Raw genomic sequence first — 26,466 nt, 5'->3', positions numbered from 1 at the left:
AGTAGGATCTGTGTGTTGTAGTCTGCCTCTCTCTCTTTTGTCTGTGAGGCCTGGCAGCCTTTCTACTTTATCACTGTCAGGCAGGAGGGAGAACACATGGTTTATAAAAATACAACCCCTCTGCCCTCTAGAGCCCTCCCCCATTCACAGCACAGAGTTAGAGTGTAGACATGATAATGGCCGCTTCATTTACTGACCTCATTATTCTCTAATCCAGGTTTCAGAGCATCGGGAATTTGATCCTGTTGGACGGCAGCTGGTGGTGAAAAATTTAAATCTGTGGCTTTGAATTTAAACCCAAACTGTGCATAAAACATCCACTTTTTTAATCAGTTACTAGTGTGATGACATCTTCAGATCACATTAGCATCAAACACTCAAAAATCTTTGTCTTATGTATGAAGAACTATTTTCATATGAAATGGATCATTTGGCTCCTTCCCTGGTTATCTTTGGTCAGTCCTATATTAGAATTAGTGATGGGACTTACAGCTCTCTTTACTGATCTGGTTCATTTGGCTCAGTTTGGCAATGAGAGCTGACCCTTTCAGTACTTTATTTTTTGCCTAAAAAATTATGCAATAGTCGGGTTTCTAACCACCATTTTTTATGCATACTTAAATTTGTGCATATTAAATTTGTGCATAAGAACAGGGATTGGAAACACTTCAAATAAACTTTTAAATATCACAAAAGAGTATTTAAGCTTGCAGGATGTGGACAAGTTGGTATTTCAATAAAAGTGTGACTTTTTGCAGTGGAAACTGCAAGGGTCTTCTCTCCAAAATGTTGCCACAAAGTAGGAAACACAGCTTTTTCAAAAATGTCTTGGTATACTGAAGCATTAAGATTGGCCTTCACTGGAGATATGGGGTCTAGCCCAAACCCTGAAAAACAGCTCCACAACATTATCCCTCCTCCACCAAACTTCTAAGTTGGCACAGTGCAATCAGGCAGATAACATTCTCCCAGCATCCTAAACCCAGACTCACCTACAGTGCTGTGAAAGAGCCCCCCCCCCCCCCCCCTTTCTGATTCCTGATTGTTTTGCATATTTATCACACTTGAATGTTTTGGATCATCAAACCAATTTTAATATCTCACAAAGACAACCCAAGTAAACAAAAAATGCAGTTTCTAAATTATGATTTCATTTATTAAGGGAAAATGAATCCAAACCTATCTGGCCCTGTGTGAAAAAGTAATTGCCTCTGAACCTACTAACTGGTTTTGCCACCCTTGGCAGCAATAACTGAAATCAAGCATTTGCGATAACTGGTGATGAGTCTTTTGCATCGCTGTGGAGGAATTTTGGTCCTCTCTTCTTCACAGAATTGTTTTAATTCAGCTATACTGGAGGGTTTTCCAGAATGAACTGCCCATTTAAGGTCACACCACAGCATCTCAATTGGATTTAAGTCCGGACTTTGACTTGGCCACTCCAAAACCTTAATGTTTGTTGTTGTTGTTGTTGTTGTTTTTGAGCCATTCAGAGGTGGACTTGCTGTTATGTTTCAGGTCATGGTCCTGCTGCATAACCCAAGAGCACTTGAGCTTGAGGGCACGAACTAATGGCCGGACGTTGACCTTGAGGATTTTCTGGTAGACAGCAAAATTCATTGTTCCATCAATCACAGCAAGTGGTCCAGGTCCTGAAGCAGCAGAGCAGCTCCAGACCATCACACTGCCACCACGTATGACTGTTGGCATGATGTTCTTTTTATCAAATGCTGTGTTATTTTTGCACCGGATGTAAGGGCCGGACACCGTCCAAAAAAAATTACACTTTTGTCTCATTAGTCCACAGAAAATTTCTCCAAAAGTCTTGGGGATCATCAAGATGTGTCTTGGCAAATATGAGACGGGCCTTTGAGTTCTTTTGTCAGCAGTGGTTTTGACCTTGGAACTCTCCCATGGATGCCATTTTTACCCAGCGTCTTTCTTATGGTTGAGTCATGAACACTGACCATGAAATATTAGAAAAGCTCAGATTCATGTCACTTTGGCGTGCAGTGTGAATGCAGCAGTAAAAGAGCCGACACTCAGCAGCAGCTCGTTTGTGAACGACCCGTCACTACTTAGTATCAGCTGTTGGAGCCAAAACTAATTTAAGTAATAAACCATTGCCAGGCTGCATTTGGCGCCATGAACAGCTGCGTTTCTCTCTTTGAGTCTTTATTTCCAGACTCACTCCTCAGGCCTCAGCCTCTTCAACTCTCAGAGTTAAATCAAGTACATTTAGACTTCCTGTGGGACGAATGCTCAATAAAACAGACTGGAACTGTTTTACAGGCCAGGATATCCAGTTCTACTAAAACTGAACACTCCAAAGCGGCAACAGAAACTCAGGATATCCATCATCATCTATCTGCGTTTATTTCTGTTTATAAAAACTCCTGACAGTCATAGGAAAATCTACTTTGTGATTTCAGCCTCCACTAATAAAATGATCTTAATCTAATTTGTTCTTAACAAGGAGTGTGAAAACAAGCCAGACATGACAAAGAATCTTTGATTTTCATACTGCTGACTGCAATGCTGTCATGAAATGACCTTCACATGACGATGTTCTGGTTCCCGTTAGCAGCTAATTACAAGTTGTCTGTTACATGACACTGAGAAACTTGGATTTAGTCCTTCAAGACAAAGAGGTTTGGTGAGGAAGAAAAAGTTCTAACACTATCTTCAGCTTTGAGTTGCTGAATGTTTGGTCAGTCAGAACTAAAGAAAATTTGCAGACACATTTCCTTTGAGATCTCTGTTAATTCCCCCCTATGGCAGCCCTACACATCCACTGATATGAATGAGCCAAAAGCCTTACGCCAGAGCTGTTTACAACCACACAGGACTTTACTCCAATGACAAAGTCTCCTCCTACCTCAGACACGAGGCAGGTCCCTGCTCTATTTGGCCAATGAGCTTCATGAAACAGGTGAACCCCTTTCACAACTAACCTTGAGTATGTGATAATAATAAAAGTTAATCCTATTGTGGGGTCTTTAGAACTGTTTTGAATGAGAGGGAGACCAGCAAAAAGAGTTTGCCTAGTCTGGTCACAGCAATTAAGGAGGCAGGGGTGGGGGCCGACCCGCCCACAGAGAATGGGCCTTCCCCAGTTGCGATTTATTGATGATATCAATGCATGTTTTTTGGATCAGTAGCATTGGCGCTAGCGTCCTGGCTAACAGTTACTTCCATTACTTCTGCCCATTTTGTCACCTTTTAGTCACTTTAAAACAATTTTTGCCACTTTTTAACTACTTTTCATTTTCTTCACCCATTTTTTTTCCACTTTTTGCCTTTCTTAGCCCCTTTTGCTGTTGTTAATCCATTTTTGTCTCTTTAAACCAATTTTTGCCAATTTTTTCCCCACTTTTAACTGCTTTTTTTTTTTTTTTTTCCCACCCATTTTTTCCACTCTTTACCTCTCTTAGCCCTTTTTGTTGGAGTTTTCCCATTTTTGCCAACTTTCTGATTTTTTTTTGCCTTTTTTTCCATCTATCTGTTTCTATACCACTTATCCCGCTGGGGGTCGTGGGGGGCTGGAGCCTATCCCCACTGTCTTTGGGCAAAAGGCAGAGTACACCCTAGACTGGTTTCCAGTCAGTCACAGAGCTGACATATGACAACCAGTCACATCCACACCTACAGCCAATTTAGAGTCACCAGTTAACCTGACAAGCATGTCTTTGGTGGTGAAAGGAAGCTGGAGTACCTGGAGAGAACCCACACATGCACAGGGAGAACATGCAAACTTGGCACAGAAAGGCCCTGACTGGGAAGCAAACCAGAATCTTCTTGCTGTGAGGCAACAGTGCTAACCTCACGCCGCCATGCAGCCTTGCAGTTTTTCCCCAATTATTAAAGTTATTTCCCTTTAAGTTATTTCAGTTCCTTCTACTTTATTCTAATGCCTCTTGACATTTGTACACATTATGGCGTAGCTGAAGTCGGACATTGCTTTTCAAATGGTGCATCCACATTGTTAACATTAGCAAATAAGGTAATTCTGTTTTATGAAAAGAAGTCTTCTTTTTGAAAAGGGCTTTACTGTACTACAGCATAAATCTACAGCATGAATACATAAATAAAATTCATTTTTGTTGCTTTGATAAGAGCGGTTATTATTCAGGTTGGAAATAGAAAATTTGATAATTACAGATCAACTTTATTATAGACTATGATTTTACTGCCCTCCATAGCCCCCTCATTTTGCTGGGCCCCAGAAGGCTTTCCTCTTAATCCCCCCTTAAGGGCAGCGTCAGTGGGTCTGTTGTGCCTGATTTCAAGGGATACTGCAGCACCTTCAGCACCCCTTCTCCAAGCATCCCAAACAATAGCAAACACTCGATATAAAAGCTTTCATCCATGGGTTGTACATTTAAAGAGAGGTTTTATTGTTACTGTAAAACATCAGTCTGATAGTGAACATGACTTTGATATAAACCCCTGAAAACTGCAGATGCAGATCAGTGTGTACATTTTGGTTCACGCACACATCCCCAGTCCCTTTAACAAGTCCTAAACATTTGATCACAAACATTCAAAGCTTTTCAACAGATCACAGGTTTGTATAATCCAACAAAATAATTCTTATTTTTTCAGAATCAGCTCAGGGCTTGTGTTTACAGATCTCAGACTACCGCTGTGTTTAAATACACGGGTTGCCTTAAGACTTCAGGTGGACTCAGAGTAACTACGATACAATCATTGTGATTAGAACATTTGGGCATCCTGGTCAACTTAGACTGGCTACACAACAGCGGATTTTAAGATGGATTTGGGGTCTAATGGGCTCCCATAAGATTCCGAGGGGCTAGCCTGGTTAAGGCTAATTAATTCTCTATGTCTGAAACACATTTAGATTAGGATGGAGATTTCTGTGCATGTGTTGCGTTCATATCATCCATATTTATGCAAATGGGGGCAGCGTTGACTAATGTCACCATAAATACAGACCAGCAAAACACAACAAAGAAGAGAGGTTTGAAAAATGGTGGAACTTTACTGAATCTTTCTGAGGAAATATTGTCAAATATAATGTTGATTGTTATGAACTAAAAATGAATATTTATATTGTGTTTATCTGCACGTATATCTAAGGCCTAACTTTTAGTCTTTTTTCTGTAACTGTCTCTTTCTATTTTTCAGCTTTTGTCTTAGTTGTATATTCCTCTTCTTTTCTTTTTCTTTCTTTATCTTTTTGTGGGTTTTATTGGCTGTTTTAATGACTCTTTAAATGTTTTCTTTTAAAGTGTGTTATTCTCTCTTTGCCATCATGTTCGGATGCATATCTGTAAATCTCCAGCCTGAAAGCTCACAAAGGCAGCAAATATAAAGACAGCATTGTTTATCACTCACATTCATTTCTTTTTTTTATCTTCGCTGTAAAATAGCATATTTGTTTGTCTTCTGAAGTCAAGTTTGATCATGCAAGTTTCTGTGAGATCACATATACAAAGACTCTCCACTGTGAAGCTATACTACAAACAGCAGGAAAGTGTTCTCGCAGTCTAGACTAGATTTTCTCAAGTCATAAAGCCACAGGACCCACCACCACCTCCTTAATAGAATCACGGCCATGGTTTCAAAAAATTTTGAACCACTAATTTAATGAAATATTGTTGCTATTTAAACCCTAGGTGAAACAAAACACATGACTGAACAATGAGAAGGGACAAAACTTTGTAAGGGCATGAAGACAAACATATTATTTTACTCTGTTATGCTGTGAAAACATAAATGTTGGTTGTTTTTTATTAAATCTTAAGAAATTAAGACTTTATCATGGGGAAAGCAGCTTTCTTTAAGATATTTCTATCCAAGATGACAGGATAAACAAGTCCAGAGTTCAAGAAAACAACCTGCTTTTACTCCAGAACAGAGTAAAATAAAATATAAAGATACAGAACTGTCTAGGGCTTCCGTATATTCTTGATACGGTGCTACATTTTTTGTTCTGCAACCCACTGAAAACAGCGCCATGACCCACTTGTGGGTCCTGACTCACGAGTTGAGAAGCCCCGGTGTGTGCCTTTGAAGGATTTTAATTTTAGAGCAGTGTTAATTTCAAGACAGTCTGGCAGCGGACCATATATCTCTGATGGCCACTCTTACAGACCGTTCATCTGAGACGCTATTTCAGAATGGAAGTGATGTAATTTGCCGGTACAAGGTTTAAGATTTTTTTTAAGTCAATTTTTATTTATAAACAAAGTCTGGCTGTTATGTTCATGGCTTAACCCCGATGCAAATATTAGAGACTAAGCAACATTTCATAAATAAAACAGAAAAAATATTAGAGGTCTAAACAGGGATTCAATAATGTATAGACATGTTTTGCAAGTAGTTACACAAACTGTACCTCGCTTTAGCTCCATTACCTTTAGTTTAAGCTAACAAAGCTACGCTAGCTACATAGTTAATGTAAGCCAATACAGCTAAATTAGCTTGAGCAATGTGAGCTTTAGCAAATTCAGCTAAAGCTGATATAGCTATGTAGAGAATGTATCTCTATAGATTACATAGTTGCTTTGTGAGTTTAGCTTTAGCTAAGTTAGCTACATAGCTAAGTTAGCTACATAGCTTACACAGCTAATGGAGCTACATAAGCTACGGTTTTTTTAGAATAATGTGATGGAGGACAAGCTTTTTCTTGTAAGCAGATTGTTTACTCTGCTTTATGAAAAGTTTTGTAACCAGGTTTAGTAGATCAGGTTCTTAACTTCTATCCTATCCTATCCTATCCTAATTGTTACTTTAACCCTTATCCTAACCCTAAATGGAGGTTGAAATAAAATTTTATTAAGCTAGTTTTAGTGTGTATTTCTTTTCTGAAAGAGACAGCACCTCAGATGATCAATCTGTGAGAGTGCCTGTCAGAGATGTATGGCCTGCAGCCAGACCTGCCTTGTTTATTTATATGATCCTGATTCCGTTTGCTGAGTTGGTTCAGTTTAAAATGGCTCCGATGTGCAATCTGTGCACCAACACTGGCACAGATGAACGACCGTATCAAGACTGCTTGAAAAGGTCGGTCTCAGTCCACTTCAATTTGAACTCTGGTCCAGTTTGTTTATAGTGAGAACGTGAACTGACCTTAATCAGACCTTACTCAGGAAGCATGGAACTTTTTGGATCAAACCAAACACACAATCAGGAATCAAACAGTTCACTGTTAACATTTTAGTTGTCTTCTCCCATTATCATTAACATAAAGATCTTTTTTTCTTTTTCTAAGTTCACCTTACTTGTGGAAAAAAGGTCTCTTTGTTGCCATATTTTTGTCAACAAATTAACTCTGGTTGAAACTGATCTTATGCGTGCGGTGTCCCACATTTTTGGTTAAGATCTACAAATCATCTTTTGTGTAGCCAGCCTTAGTTGGCTGGAAGTTTCCAACCTTCAACTTGACCATGAATAGTTGCCCTGGAGCAGCTTAGCAACTGTAACTCATGATGCTCTTCGGCAACAAACTTGGAAAATAATGTGCTGGATTATTTTGACTATATTAAGTGTTTAAATGTGAAAATCTAATGTGACAGGCCTTCAAATAAGACTAAGCCCATGCTTTTTCTAACAGCAAAACTGAATCCAAGTCTGCAAACTGACGTCTATCTAAATATACTCCCTGAACACACATACCATTAAAATACTTTACATTTATACAGAATCATCCACAGCTTCTCCCTGCAATTTCCAACTTTGATTCTTAACTAACTTGCCTCTAAGTTTCAAACGCTCTTTAAGTAAGTGCAGTGCTTGGCGTTGAGAGCTGCAGCACGTTTGTGATATTTCAGGTCAAATAAAAAAGCCATGACCTGATGACTGCGTGAGTCAGTGAGGCAAAAACACAAAAGATGTAGTCCGTCCCAGTCTGTCTGTGACAGTGTAAGGCTAAAATGCCTCCTCTAACAAGCACTTTTTTTTTTTTAATTTTTTACCTGTAATCATATCCAGCATTAAATCAAAACGTAATTAACGTCTCTCCCGGTTCTTCTGAGCTTGTTTTCCTGTGAAAGGGCCAGCCTCGGCCCTTCTGTGGATATATCACTTCCTCCGACGTTTCTTTTGTTGTTTTTCTTCTTCTCTCACAGTCTCCGAGGTCTTTCTCTCCAGGTGTCATTCTCTCTCCCTCTCTCTTTCCTCCTCTAAGGGATGGGTCTGTCTGTGCTCCCACATTCGCACCGCTCCGTCCCACTGTGGGAAACACACAAGGATGAATGAGCTCAAAATACAGAGTCTCTGCAGTGAAAGTTTACCTTTATGGAATAAGACAGTCCCAATCACAGAAAACAGTCAATCCTCTTGGATTTATCAAAGCAGGAACCTTTTAAATACTAAAGCTAAAAACTAACCTGATAGATACGCAGATAGACCGTTTGTAATCGTGGTAGTGCCAATAATACCACAGAGCCACAAATGTAAACAAACCAAATGATAACATAAACGAAGAATGATGGTGTTGGTTCTACGGGATCTAACTATGAGACAGAGGATCCCTGACTTTACGATGTGGCATACAAAAGGACTATCACAAAAGACTTGAATAGATGCACTTTTTCAACCCAGTTGCCGTTAGCATCAGCATTAAGTTAGCTTGTCATTGATCGTAACATTTGGATAGACAGATACAGCACTGGTGGTACTGTAAAAACTACACTTTTTTTGAAAGGCTTCTTTCCAGGTGTTGTCAAACCCCACCCCCCTTCTTTGCATCAGCCGTGATGATGGGTCAGGTACCACTGTGTAGCCCTGTGTAGGCTCCCAAACTTTTTAGCCCTCGACCTCCAAAATAACAGTGTAAGAGACTGGGGACCCCCACTGTACCTGAAGGTGGTTAAACCATAGTTGTCACAGCCATGCACTTTAAAGGATAGGTGTGTGCAGAGTTGCATATTAGGATTTTTTAAAAAACATTAGTTTGATTTCAGAATAAATCCAACGGAATGACCAGATTTTAAAAAATGGGTAAAATATACAATTTGAAATAATTTTAGAAATATTCTGTGCTTTTTTGGGGAGGCATCTGGTGACCCCCACTTTGGGTATCACTGTGTAGTCTGTCATGTTTAGGGTGAGCCATGGCACAAGTCCATGGCTCTGGGATTGCCTTATTAACCCTGCAAAGCAGATGGATTTGCCAGACTCCATGTGTGCTATCAGACAATTCCATCTTGCAAAGCTTCAACTGACAAGATCTGGGCCATATCCGAAAAAATTTTGGACCAATCAGCATCATTTAAGGAGAACAAGGCAGTAGCTACAAATGGGGTGTAGCAGTTAGCTCGGACATAGCTCTAGTAAAGTGGAAGGTTTATCCAAACTGGACCACATTGCTTTATGAAATAAAGAGCAAAGAACAACACTGAACGCTTTTCATGATGGAAAAGGTGTTGTTATGACCTTTCAAAGCAGATGGATACACCCCTTTTCTGTGTTCCTCACTGGCAAGTCCATCTAGCAAAGCTCCCGTCTAAACAGTTTGGGCCTGGTCAGAAAGTGACAGGAGCAATCAGCGACGAGGGGCGGTACTTTCGGGCACAGCGGAGTTGTGATGTATGCAAGCAGCAACAAGAGGCCGGTGCAATTATGGCAGAAAACATTAGCGTGGATGCTGTTAAAGTGGCAGTTTTATCAGAATTTGACGACATTTCTTCGTTAAAAGAACAAAGAACTGCAGTGAGTTGTTTTCTTTTCAAAAATGACAAAAGTCATGTACTGACATGTCTACAGCCACGGATTGCGTTATGCAATTCTCTATGGAGTTTACTCCTTCGGTTGGGGCGCAGCTCAGTAGCAGCTACGTCACATTTGTTGCTCTGATTGGCCCTTAAAGATGTGACAGACAGAACGTTCATCCAATCACCCTACAAGTTTTTTTTTTTTTAAGGCTCTGCCCTTTCCTAAACGCTGTGTATGAGTAGTTTACCAGATGGATGAGTGAAACACATCCATCTGGTGTGCCAGGTTAGTGGTTTTATTCTTTGGCATGAGTTTGAGAGAGTTACTAGGTGGGGGTGGGGGTTCTGTTGTGGTGTTAGTTGGTATATAAAATGGCTGCTGGTGGCACAAGTAGCTCAAATGTAGCCAGATCAGCAGTTTGATCAGAACTGGACCACATAACTTTATCAAAACAAGATCAAAGAGTAACAGTGCTTTTAATGATGGAAAAGAGTTTGCAATCACTACAGGTGTGGTTCAGTTGTACTGTAAGCTGATGTAAACAATGGCTCTTACCACTGTAGCAATAAGCTTGGATGTAGCTTTGACCACATTTCTTTATTAAGACAAGAGCAAATAGCCACATTAAAAGCTTTTCTTTGCAGAGAAGATGTTTTTGCACGTCTCCCGATGAATTTTAGCCACCGACAAGATCTGCTATTCATACACTACAGCAGCGCTAGCCTGTACTGCTTAAGTTAGCACTGAAGCTGTGCATGTCTACTACCTCATCATGTCTTGCCACTCTGATTGGCCAGCAATGAATATGAAAGACAGAGTGTTGTCCAATCAACTTCTGAGAATTTTTTGAAGAATTTTTTGAGAAGTCCTTCCCTTCCCAAGTGCTTTCTATTGGAGGCAAATAAAGGATTTTTCTGTTAGCAGTTTGGCCTTGTTGATATGTGAGGGTATTTTATTAACAGTTTAGGAACCTTGAAGGTTTTTTTTTTAATTTAACTGCTTTCACTAATAAAGCTTTTATTTCTCAATGATCTAAAAACTATATTAAAGGCAGAGAGTCCAGAACTTCTTTGTGTTTCATTACTGGACAGAGCACAGTTTTCTGAAATAAATTTTTTCTTTAACTCAAAATTTATGATGATATGTTTAACACGCTGCCTCCAGCTGAACAGTTTGTATGAACAGCACTCACAGAGCTGCTGATGATGTTGTCCTCGTACGGATGCCAGCTGACGTCCCTCACACATGCATCATGGCCCGACAGTCTGGAGACCACAGCGCCCGTCAGCACGTCATAAACTGGACAAACGCACCAAGAGTCAATATATTTAGAAACCTGCAGCCATGTTTGAAATATCACATAGGTTTAATCAGCAAAGGCCACTGAGTTACAAAATAAAGTCACTTGAGAGAGAAACTCACTGATTATTTTTCCTGTGGAGCAGCCTGAGTAGATGAACCTCTGTCCTGTGCTGAACTCCGGGGAGAATCGGCAGCGGATGAGTGTGTGCAGAACGCCATGGCCACGGTAGGTCATCACAGAGGTGTCCCCTGTCAACTTGTGTCTCTTCAGGGCTGGACATGATATCAGAAATCACCATTACAATAAGGAAAGCTTCCAGTTTTCAACAAGAAAAAGTAGCTCCATCATAAATGATTAAAAACCTTTATTATCCCTTAGGGAAGTTGTCCTTACAAGTAGCATCATAAATTAAAGAAGACAAAGACGTCAACATTTTTAAAGCTTTCTGTGCCATAGCAAGACATCATTAAGAGCTCTTCGAGTTTTGTACACAAGCTGAATAACTTTTCATCGTTACAGTCTCTTCTATTATCAAACTAAATTTGGGATGAGTGGGATGGGTTAGTCCTAGAGGAACCCCTGGAAATTGGCAAAATATGAAATTTTGACTCATTTATTTCAAATGGCAGTGTTCCTGCTGGAGTTAGGATATTGCTCACAGAGGTTTTTTTAAGATCAAGTCAAGCCAGATCTACCCACCAATTTTCATAATTACAGGACAAAGTGAAATGATGGGACTTTATCTTTGATAGCTGCGAGAAGGTGCTCCTCAGGCAATCTGGAATGCACAAATTGAAGCCACACAAAAAATTGCAAATGTTTGCAAGACCTGATGCCTGTTGAGGCCCTTAAAAGTCTAACAATGATGGAGAAGAGCAATAATCTTTTAGACTTGGCACCAAGGTCAGAGCTTTGGCCCTGATCTCTCAACTCTCTGTCCCTGGTTTTTATACTGCCATATAACCTTACCCTCTCATTCATGCACATCCACGTTTCATCTTTAAATCTCTCTTCTTCTATAAAGTCATCACAGCTTCCTCTCCTCCTCCTAGTGTCCTCTCTTCTTCCTCACCTCTCTGGGGAACCTGCTGCCACCGGTAATCCCAGTTTTGTTGGGTGACAGCCAGGCGGGACGCTGCCAACCCCTCTTTGGGCGAGAACTTCCTGACGTCCCAGAGCTTGATGGACTGGTCCTTCGAGTTGCTGATAAGGTAGCGGGCGTCACCCTGGTATAGACACGACACAGGTGAGAGGAAGGCATTTTATAAAGGAGGAATTTAACCTAACTGTTACACCCATTTAAATGAGCTAGTGATACATTACACTGGGCTAATATTAGCCTTTAATTAATCATCCACCAGTCGACATCAATCAAACAAACTGCCCAGGAGGATTTGAGGAACTTTCCAGTGACAGATTGATAAAACACCAGCAGCATTCCTCTCCTCACTCCCCACCTTGCTGTGGATGAAGGTGATGCCGTCTCGATGGCCGGCCAGCTGTCCGACAGGCTGTGGTCTGTCCTCCCGCAGCGTCCGTCTGTCCCACACCTTGCACAGCGCGTCGTCGCTGCCAGAGAAGAGCAGCTGGGACGAGCTGTCGGCGAACGCCACCGCATTCACATCGTCCTCGTGGGCATCAATCTGAAGAGAAGAGAAACAAAAGAAAGACAGTCAGTGTGCCTGTGTGGAGGGCGTGCAAGCCAGCGAGCGTTTGTAAGGGTCTGTGATTTTCTTTGTGAGAGTGTGTAGCGTTCATGGTTGTCTGAGAGCAGCTTTGTCTGTGTGCGTGACTGTACGTCAAAGTCGTGACAGAAAGAAAAAACAAAGAACGAGGAAAGTAAAAGAAGGATTTCTATGGGAAAATTATTTAAAAATAGGATTAAAATACACTCAATCTACAAACTTAACTCCCTCAAATCTGTTCTGAAACTAGAACAGCAGTAAATGCCAGTAAAGACGCTTTAAAGTGTTAATACAGAAAATACACAGAGGTTTTGCCCTTTTTTTAACTTGTTTAAGCCAGGGATTGTCAAACAATGTCTTCTCATGGATTACAGATCCATTTTAGGCATTTGGATACCAAGTGACTGCACACAAGTGCATGCATTCATACAATGCACAAGCACAAGCAATATGTCTTCAGTGATGGCCTGATATTGGCCTACCTCTTATGCCCATATATTATTTCTGTGGATCTCTTACTTTGCCTCTGTATCCCTGCATGCTTTGAGCAATGAAGCTCTTGGTGATAACAATGAACGAGGATGAATTAGCAACAAGCTAAGAGGCTAGCAGTGCCTCTTTAACAGCCTTTCTACCCCTTATTTTGTCATAAACATGTTTTAAAAGGACACACAGATGTACTATCAACAAGTTAATCCTGTAGGGTACTGCTTAGGTTGAAATGACAACTCAAGTCAAGATGTCAAGGGTGTAGTGGTGCATCATTTGCAGATATCCCGGTTCTAAAAGCTGGCTTTTTTTGTCAATGACCGCTACTGTCTTGCAAAGCAGATGGACATGCCTGTTTTCTTGTTTTTCACTGGTGAATTCATCTTGCAAAGCTCCCATCTGAACCATTTGGGCCCAGTAAGAAAGTGACCAATCAGCAACGAGGGGCAGTACTTTCAGGCGCAGCAGAGTCGTGACGTAAACAAGCAGCAGCAACAGCTGGTGCAGTTATAGAGGAAGAGATTAGCGTGGATGCTGCTAAAGCACCAGTTTTATTAGAACTTGACGACATTTCTTTGTTAAAAGAAGAACAAAGAACAGCAGTGAGTTGTTTTCTTTTCAAAAACGACAAAAGTCTAGTACCTACATGTCTATAGTCGCCATGTTTCGCGTTATTCCTTGGTATCTGCTAAAGTGCAGCTCGATAGCGGCTACATCACGTGTTTTGTTGCTCTGACTGGCCCATGTGACGGACAGAACGTTCACCCAATCACACTCCGAGTTTTATTCAAAGCCTATGCCTTTTCTCAAATGTTTTCTATTGAAGCTTTTCGATATGGATGTGTGAAACAAATCCATCTGGCGTGTCAGGTTACTACTGTCTCAGGTTTGAGAAAAAGTTTGCTTTTTCCATTTTTGGTGTTTTAAAAATATAAAAAGGTCAAATGGAACAAACAAAGAGCTGTTTGGGAGCCTAAAGTCTAAATCTTCTTACTGAGCATTGCCAGAAACCAGATCTCTCAAAGGAGTCGCAATTGTCATCACACCAAGCAGGGCTGGACTGACAAAAAATAAGGCCAGGCTTTTTTTTTTTTTTTTACAAGATTATCCCCTGGAAAATCCTGAAGGCATAACAGTACGTGTTGCATCTACACAACCATTTCTGTCTGGATGAAGGCATCCAGGGTGCAAGTTTTTTTTTTAATATTGGTCATACGACTGCACAAACTTGCACAGCAAGAGCAGAACCATGTGAAGACTCCCAAAAGTCAGGGCATTTTTCCCAAACAAACTTTTGTACAGCACTGAAATCATCACGACCACAGCAGGAAGGGCTATCTAACATGCCATCTATTAGGACAAGCAAAAATATCTGTGTCCATCTAGGCAGCAGTAATGATGTGTCGTCTGCAGACATGCTGGTTAAGAGCTGGCCCTTTGATATGAACCACTGAAGCCGAAGTCTGTGGTGTGGGTTTATTATTATGAATCATTTCATTAATGAGTGGCAAAAAGAGAGACACTCTTGAAGAAAACTCTGATTAAATTTGACTAGAGTCAACCAAAAGGCATGTGGGAGACTCCATGGTCAAGTGGAAGAAAGTTCTTTGGTCTGATGAGACCAAAATGGAGATTTCTGGTCATCAGAGAAGACACTAAACACTCCACATAACCACAAACACACCATCCCCACTGTGAAGCACAGTGGTGGCAGCATCATGCTGTGGGGATGCTTCTCAGCAGCCAGCCCTGGAAGGCTTGTAAAGGTATAGGGTATTATGAAAAAATAAAATATAGGACAATCTTATTCAGCCTGCAAGAGAACTATGGCTTGGGACAATGACCCGAAGCATACAGCAAAAGCTACACAGAAATGGCTTAAAGACATCAAAGTGAATGTGACCTCAATTCAATAGATTTTTTGTGACTGGACTTGAAAACAGTTGTTCATGTGGGATCCCCAAGCAACCTGACAGAGTTTGAGCAGTTTGCAAAGATGAAGGGAGTTTCCATTGCAGCGTCCAGATGTGCAAGCCTGATTGAGACCTATCCACACAGACTCAGTGCTGTGATTGCAGCCAAAGGTGTATCTATTAAATACTGACTTGAAGGAGATGAATATTTATGCAGTCATTTATTTTACATTGCATATTTTTATTTAATTGGCTTAATTACTTTGTAGAAACCTGTTTTCACTTTGACATCAAAGAGGTTTTTTGTTGAAAAAGCCAAATTATATTGACCATGATTGATTTATAAAATCAATAAAATGGCTAAACATCCAAGGGGTGAATACTTTAGATAGACATTTGTAAATGACCCCTTTTGAAAGGATTAAAATGTACTAAAAATATAGTTTGTTTTAATTTAAGGTTTGATGTGTTATGGGGCTTTTACTTTGAAGGCCTATTTACCTTCTTCCGGCCTCAAACTGAGTATAAACAAAAGCCAGTGTTACAGCTGACAGGAGCACAGAACACAGGGAAATTGCTGCCTTCCTCACTTCTCATCTTAGCATCCTAGTAGATAACCAAGGTGTGAATCTTTATTTTTGTGTTGTTTTTACTGCGGGGGTTGGTGCCTTGTGTTGGCTTCAGGTTTGAGTGCGATGCATTGTGTGCTCAGTAATAAGTTCCCCTTTTTACTTGTTAACTTAGCAGTTAGTATAGCAAGGCTCACTGTAGTAAAAGCCGTTTAGTCCTTAGCTTGTGATGTTTTTTTACCAGCTGATTCATTGCTTGCTTGTCTAATAAGGTTTAATTTCCTATGTTATGAGGGTTTTAGGTTTTGATGTATTTTTGTATAGCTCTAGGTAGCATGTTTTTATCACTGACTATTGGGAAGCTCTTGTGTCTTTGAGTGATTAGAGGGTAAATATCTCAGGTTTTTGTTTTGAGGTTATTTTGCCTGTTATGCTAATGATTATATATGGTTTGTAATGTTTGGTTTATGTCTGCTCTCTGAATGGTGTGTTAGTGATAAAAAAAAAAAATGCACAGCTCTAAGAAAATAAAATGTTCACAAACCATCAGTGCAGAGGAGTCATGCTAATTCTACCTGGGAATGCTACAGCACTGTATATGCAAACATGTGAGAAGAATCAGCTGATTTCTGGTTTTATCATGGGATTTGTTAACCACCATCTTCATCATCCTGGACAACAATTTGGCCAAAGTAACAAGGTCACAGATAACAGGAGACAAGTGATGCAGAGGTAATAGGAGGGACAGACTGAGAAAACACATAGGAGAGTGATGAAGCAGATGGTCGAGGCCAGCTACTGACATCTACACAGGGAGGTTTGTGCTAAGAGGACAGTGTGCAGTTCCATTCAAGCGTGGACCTGGACTTTGTGCTACTACATTACAAACAAGAAGTTAAAGAAGACCCTTTCAGGTCAACTAACGCCTTTGTCACCTTGAAGAGGATAAGGTACAGTAATACAAAAGTATAAGAGACCATGAAACAAGTAAATAAAGGAAAGAAAGCAGAGAAATCTCCATCACCATATCCACATACTGACCTTCAGCGTTCGTTTATTCTGCTCAAGATCAAAAACATAAAGGCAGCCGTCGTTTGCTCTGATAGGGGAGAAAAGAGAGTGAATGAGTTGAAATGCCACAGAATGACCTGAACTAAGCGTGCTTTAAATGTGGAAGTTTTGCTTTTAATAATTACACGTCTATTCGGCTTCAACCTTGAAAAGGTTGGAAAGAGAAATGCTGTTGAATTTACATTCCTGAAGAGACTCAGGGCCTGGTTTAAACTCTCTCAGCTACTGCTTTAAAGCATAATAGCAAATTGTACTCACCCTCCCAGGATCTCATTGCCATCTGTAGACGCAGCCAGAGAGAACACACAGAACCTCCTCTCATCTGGGCTACAAAGCACAGAAACACACAAACACAAGCTGGTTGACACTAAAAACATCACACCGATTCTACATCACAACTACACTGTCGACTATGAATCATCTCAAAGCAAAAAGTCACACATAATGTATAAAACAATGCTTCTGTTAGGAGTGCTATGATTCTGATGTCTGAGTTATGATCTCCAATTAACACGCACACATGCACACAGGCAAAGAGTGAGAGGATGGATGTTGAGGTGACAAGTTGTGACAGCATCATTCATCCAGGTGGTAATGAAGGAAGAGGAGGGCCGGCTGGTCAGGAATGATAGATTACCTGCTCTGTAATGTTATAAGTTACTATGAGGGAAACACTAACTTGAGGTCCAGGGCGGTGTGGTTTTCACTGTCTCCATCTATACTGCACAAATGAACTGCAGGGAGGACACAAAGAGATAGAAAATGCATGAATACAACAGCACTGTGCTTAGTTACAGATTGTGCAACCTGGTGGTTGAACCCATGGAATAAAAAAATACATCAAAAATAGAATTATTAGTGTAATTTTCCAAGGCATCATCACAGTATCTCATCAGTAAACTTGTGCATCTTAAATCAAGATTCCTGACACTTACGGTTAGGTCTTTGAGAATTTGGACTGGTGAGATACAAAGATTTCAGTCATGTACGAAATGACTGTCATGGTTGTCGTATCTATACAGCGGTGATTTTCAAACATTTGTACACTGAACATCAAGCCAGAATCTCAAGGCACAACGAAATTGCCTCTTTATATTTTCTTACAGTATCTTTAGTTGACGCAAAGTTGTAGTAATAACTTGTAACTGCTACAATTCACAATGCTACATAATTTTGGAACAACTGCGTTACACAAAAGCATGCTAAAATTAATATTTTTGCTGCTATTTTTGCTCACAAACTGAAGAAAAATAATCTTAAAAACTGGTGTCGCTGTTCAAATACTTATGGCTCTAACTGGGCCCATTGCCCATTTAACATCCATATGTTGAGACAGAAAGTCTTTTCATCTTTAAATTGTGAGTCATGTTTTGTGGGTTGTTTCTCCTTTGAACTCAGATCATTCCATTATGAGAATTTCTAAGGACACAATACAGTTGTGGCACATTTACATGCAAAATTACAAACTAAAAGAGCCCTATCTGTTGTATAACTGGTGCAAAGCATCTTCACGTGCAGCGCAGGTGTTTTTCCTCACTCCCACCTTAGACATCTGTAATTTTTACACCACATGCCCACTTTGTTTCGAGAGAACATGCTCTCATGCTCACGTTAGGACCCAGCGCTGTAGTGCCTTAAAATGAGAAGTGGTCAGGCATAAAACTGGTGTCACTGTCATGATATCCTACATATACTAATCCTGACTGTCAAGCATCAGTTATGCATGTAGAAAGAAGCAAAATATGTTAGCAGAGAAAATGAGTACATAGCATACCTGGATTTGATTAAGATTCTGTCTAATTCTGGAGGTTTTGATAACTGATGAGGCTGTACTTTTGTGCTTTATGCATATTTATTGAGTCTTTTTAACTGTTTCTGATGTTGTAGGAATGCTTGAGTAAAATATAACTCTAACAAAAGAAGAAAAGTTCAATAAGAAGGTCAGATTTTGGTATATCAAAGAATAAAAAAATAAAAGTGTAAAAACCAATGTGCAAACCTGCAGGCACACCCTACTCTTGGTTATATCTACCCTTTGGAACTCCCAAAACATGCCTATGTACAGCTTAAACAAATGACTTTATTCAATTTCTTCTGCCTGGCTCCATGACCATGTTGTGTGCTGTAAAACCAGCAGTTCATTGATGTGCATGCTCAATTTCAATATGCACCGTGCACTTTATATTTGCTTTACACTGTCATAATGGCCCCCAGGTGTTTGCATATAATTGCAGTTTTAAACCACTACTCCATGACTCCCACAGGTAAAACTGTGCTTATGTAAATAAAATATTACACAGAGTAACATCATAAACAGATAGCCTTACAAAGTACTGTATATTCTGTCTAGTCCCCTAGCCTTACTGTAGTCAGACCAGCTGGAATAGAGGACATGATGTGCATCTGGAGTGAAGCAGACATCCAGCACACTCCAGCCGACATCTCGAGCCTTCACTGTTCGCCGTAGGTGAAAGCGCCCCCTAGTGGTGTCATATAAGCGAATGTTCTGATCTGCAGGAAGCAACAGAAGAAAAAACCTTAATTGTGGTTGATACCAATAACAAGGAGAGGTAAAAGATGCTTTTATCACTTCAGGCAGTGGTTCTCAAACTGGGGTCCGTAAGCCACAGTTTTGGGGTCAATAAAAACTCAGATATGAATGTGAGATATCATGTAAAACTATCACTCCTCACGCATCAGTCACTTTGTCCAGGTCCAGCTAGCAACAATGGATAAATACTTCATCAAGTAATGCTAGGCCTAAAGCAGCTACACTGAGAAAATATGATGACCGCTATCTTGAGTTTGGTCTTATTGAGAACATCGATGGAAGACCAAAATGTGTTGAGTGTCTTCATCTTCATGTGAAGCCATGAAGCCTGCCAAGCTAAAGCACCACCTGATAATAAAGCATGCAGAGTTCAAGGACAAAACAAAAGATTTTTTCTGATGAAAGGGTGAGGAATACATCCGCCAGAAAACACGAATGGTGAACCTAACCACAACCTCAGAAAAAGCACAGGGGGCTTCTTATTTGGCTGCTCAAAGGATTGCAAAAAGTAAAAAGCCACATTCAACTGGACAAGAGCTTGTGTTTAGCTTGACTGAAGTATGCTAAGGACAACCTGGAGAAAGATTATGAATTCTGGAAGCATTTCCTTTGGTCAGGTGAGACCAAACTAGAGTTTGATCATGGAGACGTTGGTGATGTTTGGAGAAAGAAGGGAGAGGTGTATCACCCAAAGAACACCGTCCCCACAGTGAAACATGGTGGTGGGAGATTATGCTGTGGGGATGCTTCAGTGCATCTGAACTGGAGACCCTATTAAGGTGGAAAGACTCATGAAGAAAGAAGGATATGTGGAGATTTTGAAAGAAAACCTCATGCAGTCAGCAGCAAAACTGGGTCTGAGTCATCGCTTTGTCTTCCAACACGACAATGACCCAAAACATCAAGGCTCCTAGAGAAGAACTTCCTCCAGAAGACCAAAGTTAATGTAATTAACTGGTCTGCACAAAGCCCTGACTCAAATCCCATGGAAAATCTGTGGGGTAAACAGGGTGCCAATTGGCCAAGTACAGCAGTGATTAGCTGTATGTCTGAGGTAAGAGGAGACTTTGTTGTGAAGTGCATCATTGGAGTAAAGTCCAGTTTCATATTACTGTAGAGGCTTGTTGTCTGTCCGACTTAACAGTCAGTTTAGGGAGAGTGAGTGGGGGGAAGACGTGCACTAAACATGCACCACGATTAGGATGTGAACCTGTGACCACTACACTGAGGAATGCAGGTTCTGTATATGTGTACCTGCTCTACCAACTGAGCTGAACCAGCACTCTAAAAATGTTTCACCAGAAATCTCAATCAGATTTAATTCAGTTCCTCTCATAACTGATCTCAGCTTGTTTACCTTGGCAGGCAGAGAGAAACATGTTGCCATCCTCGCTGTACACTCCACAGAAGGCTTTCTGCTGGTACGTGTCCTTGTGGGATACATAGTTTGGCAGAAAACTGCAAAGAAAAAAGAGTCAGGATCATTCAAGAGTCAATAGGAGGGGCCTTCTTGTAAACATCATATCTAATTGATCCAGTTTTACAGAAAATATACACCAATCTATGTCTACATTTTCCTCTTATTGAACATCTTATTCAGGGTTCCCACTCTTTTCTAGAAATCATTATCCGGGTCTTTTCAACTGGGAATTTAGCTGGTATGACATACTCATACACCAATATCTTTTCCTTAAAGATATTTCTCAGTAAATGCTCACAAACGTGCACAGCTGAAGCACCACTTACTGTGTGCGGATACGACTACACTCTCCATGGGAAAAACTGGTGCCTCGACATCTGCCTTGTTCCCGCTATTATCAGAAAAGAAAACATTGCTCAACATTATTTGTCATTTTCTGGCACAAATAAGGAAGTTAAATTTGGAGAATTTGGAAAAACAAAGTTACATCAATGTTTAAAAAGAACTGTTAGTCACATTTCTAACACATTTCCCATGAAGCTGTGGGTGGTGCTGATGAAGCTGATAGTCGCATCCTGTTATGAACTTAATGCAACAAATATGGTGATCTCACAGACTTGGATATCAAGATTACATTGAATATCTCCACAGTCTGACCTCTGTTAGCATGTAGGTGAAACTCTGTCTGCCTTTCAGGGAAGAGGAGGCGGTGGCAAGCAGGATCTGGGTTCGAATCTCACTTCGGTCCACCTCATTTGTGTCAGGTTGGGTGTCCACTGGATAAGGAACACAGAAAAAGAAACAAAGATTGTTTGTATTGATTATACTGTGCATTCTAGGTGTATTTAGAAGCTACAAAAGTAACAGAAAGAAACATACTAAAATTAGCCTACTTGGCGCAAATATCAGTGAGTCTTTGGATGGAGATGAGCACTTCCAAATGGAGGAACCTGACTAAAGGAAGCATTTCTTTGTACACAGGTAGTGATCTTAATGTGCATGAAATCCTTAATTTCTACAAAGCTGTCCTAATGAAGACCTCTGAATTTAGTTTCAAATTAAAATGCCAAAGTATTCTAATCAGACATGTTTTTAATGCAAAAACTACGTAAAGGAGCTCTTTTGTTTTCAACATCTCTGTTGAAAGTCATCAGTAGGAAGGGTGACCTTTTAAATCATAACTTCTGGATTGTAGTGTTTATTCTTTTCTCTGTAAATTTTTGTTTCCCCTTTTAAAAGACATTAATCTAATGGATTAGTTTGTTAGCAGAGGATCAGAAGTGTGGTGCTTTGTATTGGTGAGCCATTGATGGCTGTAAACTGAACTGTTTTGCCTCCATGTTTACATAAGTTAGAGCAAAACATCTCAAACACGGAAACAGATTTCCAGTGCTTATGATACGTATTCACCCCCTTGGATGTTTTACCATTTATTGATTTTATAAATCAATCACAGTCAATATACTTTGTCTTTTTTGACCAAAAAAATGCACAAAACCCTCTTTAATGTCGGTGTGAAAACATATTTCTTTAATGTAAGGTCAAAAAAAATGTGAGGTAAAATAAATATTCATCCCTTCAACTGAGAATTTAGTAGAGTCACCTTTTGCTGCAATCACAGAACTGAGTCTGTGTGGATAGGTCTCAATTAGGCTTGCTGATCTGGACACTGAAATTTTATTTCTGTTTTTTTTTTGCAAAACTGCTTAAGCTGTCTTAGGTTGCACAGGGATTGTGTGAGCATCCCCTTTCAAGTTCAGCCATAAATTCTGTATTGGATTGGGCTCTCACCCTTGACATTACTTTGAAGAAATCTGTTTTCACTTTGACATTAAAGAGGGTTTTGTGCATTTTCTTTTTCTTTTTCAAAAGAGCCAAATTATTTTGACCATGAATGATTTTTAAAATCAGTTAAAGGGTAAAACATCCAAGGGGATGAATACTTTTTAAAGGCACGATATATGACAGTAAAAACACAATGTTTCAGGACAGGAATGGTTTTAAATGGCTATGTGACATCAAGCAAAATACAACTTAGGATTTAATTTTCATTGCAGAACAGTGAACAGTAAGGTAGGAGGTTACCTGGTGGATTGTAGCGGTCACCCAGCCGACCCTCCCAGGCACCATCGCTGTCCTCATCAGAGTCAGAGTATGACTGGACCAGCTGTAGCCCTGTGGCTCCACTTCCATGGACCAGTCTGACCTGGCCCCTGCACACACAGAAACATTACCATGTAAACAGCCAAGAAATCCAAATTCTTTGTTCCACCACATCTTTTGTTCAGTCTCAAGTTGAAACTGTCACTTTTCATGAGAAACATTTGATTATGACTGAAACTACGAAATTTGAGTTGTAATTTCTTGTTAAGCAGCTTGTGGTGAGTCCTGATCCAAGGCCATTTGAGAAACACTGTTTTATACGATACAATATGTTTCATTTCTATGTTCAATGGCACTAAAGGTATCAAATTAAGTAAGAAAAAATAGACTACAGTCATATTTTCAATCCAAAGATGCTGAGAGCTGAGCGTGTGAGAGACAGAGCACAGCTGCAGGCAATTCACTTAGGAGAGGGAGTGCCTTGATGTACAAACACTGGGCAATACAGAAAAATAAGATGCCATTTATTTATAATTTCACAGCTATTACACACTCCTGTCGGTTATGCATGTCTCTGCTCTGGCCTGGGTAACAGATCACACCAGTAAAATCTGTATTCCCCTTTGCCAAATAACTTTTTGGTAGAATGGCTTTATTATCTCATAAAGTTGCAAACATCAATGTTAATGTCTGCTGCAGACAGAAAGAAAGCTGCAGAGAGAGACAGTGATGTCACCTGGTCCCTAAAAGTTTTCCTTATGGACTTTGACCATGAGCGTCATACTCCTTCACAAACACTGATGACCATAAAATGTTCTGAATAAGAAAATACAGAGAGAGAATAGTATCACCATAGACATTTCTTCCAGATTCTTCATGAAGAACAATGGATATAATTTTTTTAAAAATCGCAAAATTAACCAGTAATGGGTGCCCAGAAGCTCATTTTTTGTTGACTCTGTACACTGATTCCTACTAGTATCCTATCAAAATTCAGAGTACTGGTATTGTGCCAACACTACTAGCTGTCTTCTCCAACACAGACAAAAGCCAAAATTTAAAATAAATACAGCTTTATTTTAGCTTTTAAAGCCAATATTATTGTGCATCCCTAGTCCCAACCAAACAGTTGAGAGTCATTGGTCTATATGGAGATCATTACATCACAAACAAAACAAATCTCAAATGCATAAGGAAGTTTTTGTTGAGGTTATACCAACTCATAGCTATAAACTTCCAGCTGACCTTCTTAGTAAATAAGCCAGCACTTCTGCTAAGTCGACGTCCTCCTCGGATGCTGGCTGTCTGTCTCCTTGCTGCCTGTCAGCCGGCCTGCGGACTCGGCTGCTGTTGCTCTGGTTTGCTTCTGCTGCTTCAGACTGCTCAGCTGGGTTGCCACTGGAAGAACCCCTTCCACCAGACATCCCAGAACTGGACTGAGAGCCCATAGACTGAGGGGAGCCTGTCACAGAGATATTAGAGATAAAGCAAGTGTTAGATTGACCTGGTTACGCCAGGTACATTTGATTGTGATCATAAATACACAGAGAGGAAATGGGAACACAGAAGTTAGATAACAATGTCAAGAAGCACAGTCCTGCAAATACTTCAAGATATCTATTCACCTTATTTGCTCAAGCAGTTATGAGTTATATATTAAGTTAACAAACCTACTACTCTACGGTGATTAATACCGCTATATTTACCCTGTACAGCCGCTCATGGGTAAGATTCAGAGGCTGACTTTGTTGAGCTAGCTAAAATGCTAACGACTTAACACAATTATTACCGTTTGGTCTTCTTGACAGCTCGTCGATTTAGCTCTTTGACGTTTCTGTGTTGACTTAATAATTTTTCCGATGTTTTAACACCCGCTGAGTTCACTAGTATAAAGTCCAAACACACAGAAACTTCGGGTTTGACAAGCTCAGTGTAATATCAGTCGGCTAACAGGGCCAGCCGTGAATCGCCATGTTGTTTACAAAAGTGTGAAAAAACCTTGCGCGTGCCCCTGCCCTTTCCTCGTCACGTGATCATAACTGCTGGCGCTCATGCCAGCTTCACTGACCAAAATATGACCGAAGATTACCAAATATATTAGCAAACTGTAAAAGTGGCAGACATTAAAGAAAACTTAAACTATGATATGGAGAGTACAGAAATACTAGAAAATATTGATAAATACAAGAACAAAGCTAAAAAAAATCCAGACATTTTTCGGCTTACATACAGTAAGAATGTGATGTATATCCAAACTAAGTTGTCAAAAGCATCTCTGAACATTTTCACATATTGATTTTTAGTATAGTTAGTCATTTTGGTGTAAATACAGTTTTTCTTGTTCAGCAAATAACTCGTAAAAATGCCTGTACTTTATTTTACCTCAAAACCAATTCGTGTATAGCTTGTAAAAAAGCCTAATGAGGTACTTGTACTTTTTTTTAGAACAGTTTGAAATCAGTACTTTTACTTTTACTTAAGTAAGTTTTGACTAGAGTAACTGAGTACTTTTGTTTAAGTACAGCACTCTTGTATTTTTCCCACCTCTGTTAACTAGACAGTATTGCATAGAGGATTCTTTGATTTTCACTCCTAAAGTGTAATTTTTAACTCTATTCTAAGTTAACTGGTCTTCAGTGTTGGAGTAATTTAGTAGTGTTGATCCTCCAGTGTTAGTTCAACTCTGGAAAGGGTCAACTCTGAGCTCTGCCCACTGACATTACAAATCTGAGGGTATGTGTGGGCAGAGTTCCCATCATGCACTTGGGCAGAGTGTTTAGATGTGTTTAATAGGTGCTTAGTTGTGTTTGGATGCTTCCTGCTGTACAGTGATCCCTCCTTGTTTTTTGTGTTTTTTTTGCTAGTGTTTCCAGTGGATTGATATATTTGATGTGAGACACATTTGCACCATGGGTGAAGTTCTCCACTGAGTTGGATTTCATACCTGTTGATTGAAGGAATTCATATTAATGACATAATGTATATACTTGTAATCCTTCCAGAGAGGACCTGTTATACCACATATTTTGAGGAATTACTGTAACTCTGTGGAACTGTAAAATATTTAACACTGTCAGAAGTATAATTTACTAATTGTAGCTTGGGCTGACAGAGGCACTTTTAAAGTGTTAAATTTAACTCCATATGATTTTACTTTACACTGTTAATTTTGCTGTGTATTTTATTTTATTGTGACTTTCACAAAAAAATAAAAGTATTATTTTTATAAAAAATGTTTTGAGTTTTGTGGCAAAATAATCCTACATAATTTGTGCAGTAGCATTTGTTTGTGTATAAAGGTGATGGTTTCATGTCTGTTATCATCATAGGGGAAAAAAGTTATTTTGTTTTGAAGCCTTAGCACTTTCTTACAGATTTCATATTTTGGTAAAAAATTTCAAAAAAGAGAAAAAATCCCCCCAAAAAGTAACTGCTCTGTGCTCTTCTTGTCTGCCTGTCACAAATAAGAATAGCACCTCTGCTCTTTAAAGCTTAGAATTGCAATGCATGATGGTTAATATTGCTGGGCAAGGGGCTATCAGATGTTCACTACTTTTCACAATGCATTGTGGGATAGAATGAGTGCACATATAGGGATTAACAATGCTCTCTCAGAATTCAGACACCAGTACAATATGGCATATATTGTCGAGTCAAAGTCAAGTGCGCTATGTCTCA

The 26,466-nt window shown here is 39.8% G+C and overlaps 1 protein-coding gene across 2 annotated transcripts; it reads right to left on the bottom strand.

The window, feature by feature from the left end:
- Positions 1-4,373: 4,373 nt before the first annotated feature.
- On the bottom strand, positions 4,374-24,769 carry dcaf11 (ddb1 and cul4 associated factor 11). Of its 2 annotated transcripts, XM_041814074.1 has the most exons (15): positions 24,578-24,769; positions 24,034-24,250; positions 22,771-22,898; positions 21,343-21,461; positions 21,012-21,076; positions 20,623-20,723; positions 19,079-19,225; positions 17,394-17,448; positions 16,973-17,041; positions 16,685-16,742; positions 12,445-12,630; positions 12,060-12,213; positions 11,107-11,259; positions 10,877-10,983; positions 4,374-8,199 (listed from the first exon to the last, which is right to left on the bottom strand). In XM_041814074.1, the coding sequence occupies exons 2-15, from the start codon at positions 24,234-24,236 to the stop codon at positions 8,122-8,124; spliced, it is 1,623 nt and encodes a 540-aa protein (XP_041670008.1). In that variant the 5' UTR covers positions 24,237-24,250; positions 24,578-24,769; the 3' UTR covers positions 4,374-8,121. The 2 variants fall into 2 exon arrangements, with proteins under 2 accessions (XP_041670008.1, XP_041670009.1); XM_041814075.1 differs by lacking the exons at positions 4,374-8,199; positions 10,877-10,983 and having other exon boundaries at positions 11,122-11,259; positions 11,957-12,213.
- Positions 24,770-26,466: the final 1,697 nt, after the last annotated feature.

Source organism: Cheilinus undulatus, linkage group 19 (genome assembly GCF_018320785.1).
Source record: "Cheilinus undulatus linkage group 19, ASM1832078v1, whole genome shotgun sequence".
NCBI classification, from domain to species: Eukaryota; Metazoa; Chordata; class Actinopteri; order Labriformes; family Labridae; genus Cheilinus; species Cheilinus undulatus.
This window is presented reverse-complemented; position numbering and strand designations above follow the sequence as displayed.

Bases quoted from the DNA above. Each gene is read 5' to 3' on its own strand.
- dcaf11 (XM_041814074.1), bottom strand. From the start codon at position 24,236: ATGGGCTCTCAGTCCAGTTCTGGGATGTCTGGTGGAAGGGGTTCTTCC. The intron at 21,077-21,342 runs GTCAGACTGTGG...TTCTGATAATAG, and splicing joins TCACCTACATGCTAACAGAG to CGGGAACAAGGCAGATGTCG. The intron at 19,226-20,622 runs GTAAACAAGCTG...TGCTTCCTGCAG, and splicing joins GTTTCTCTCTGCCTGCCAAG to ATCAGAACATTCGCTTATAT.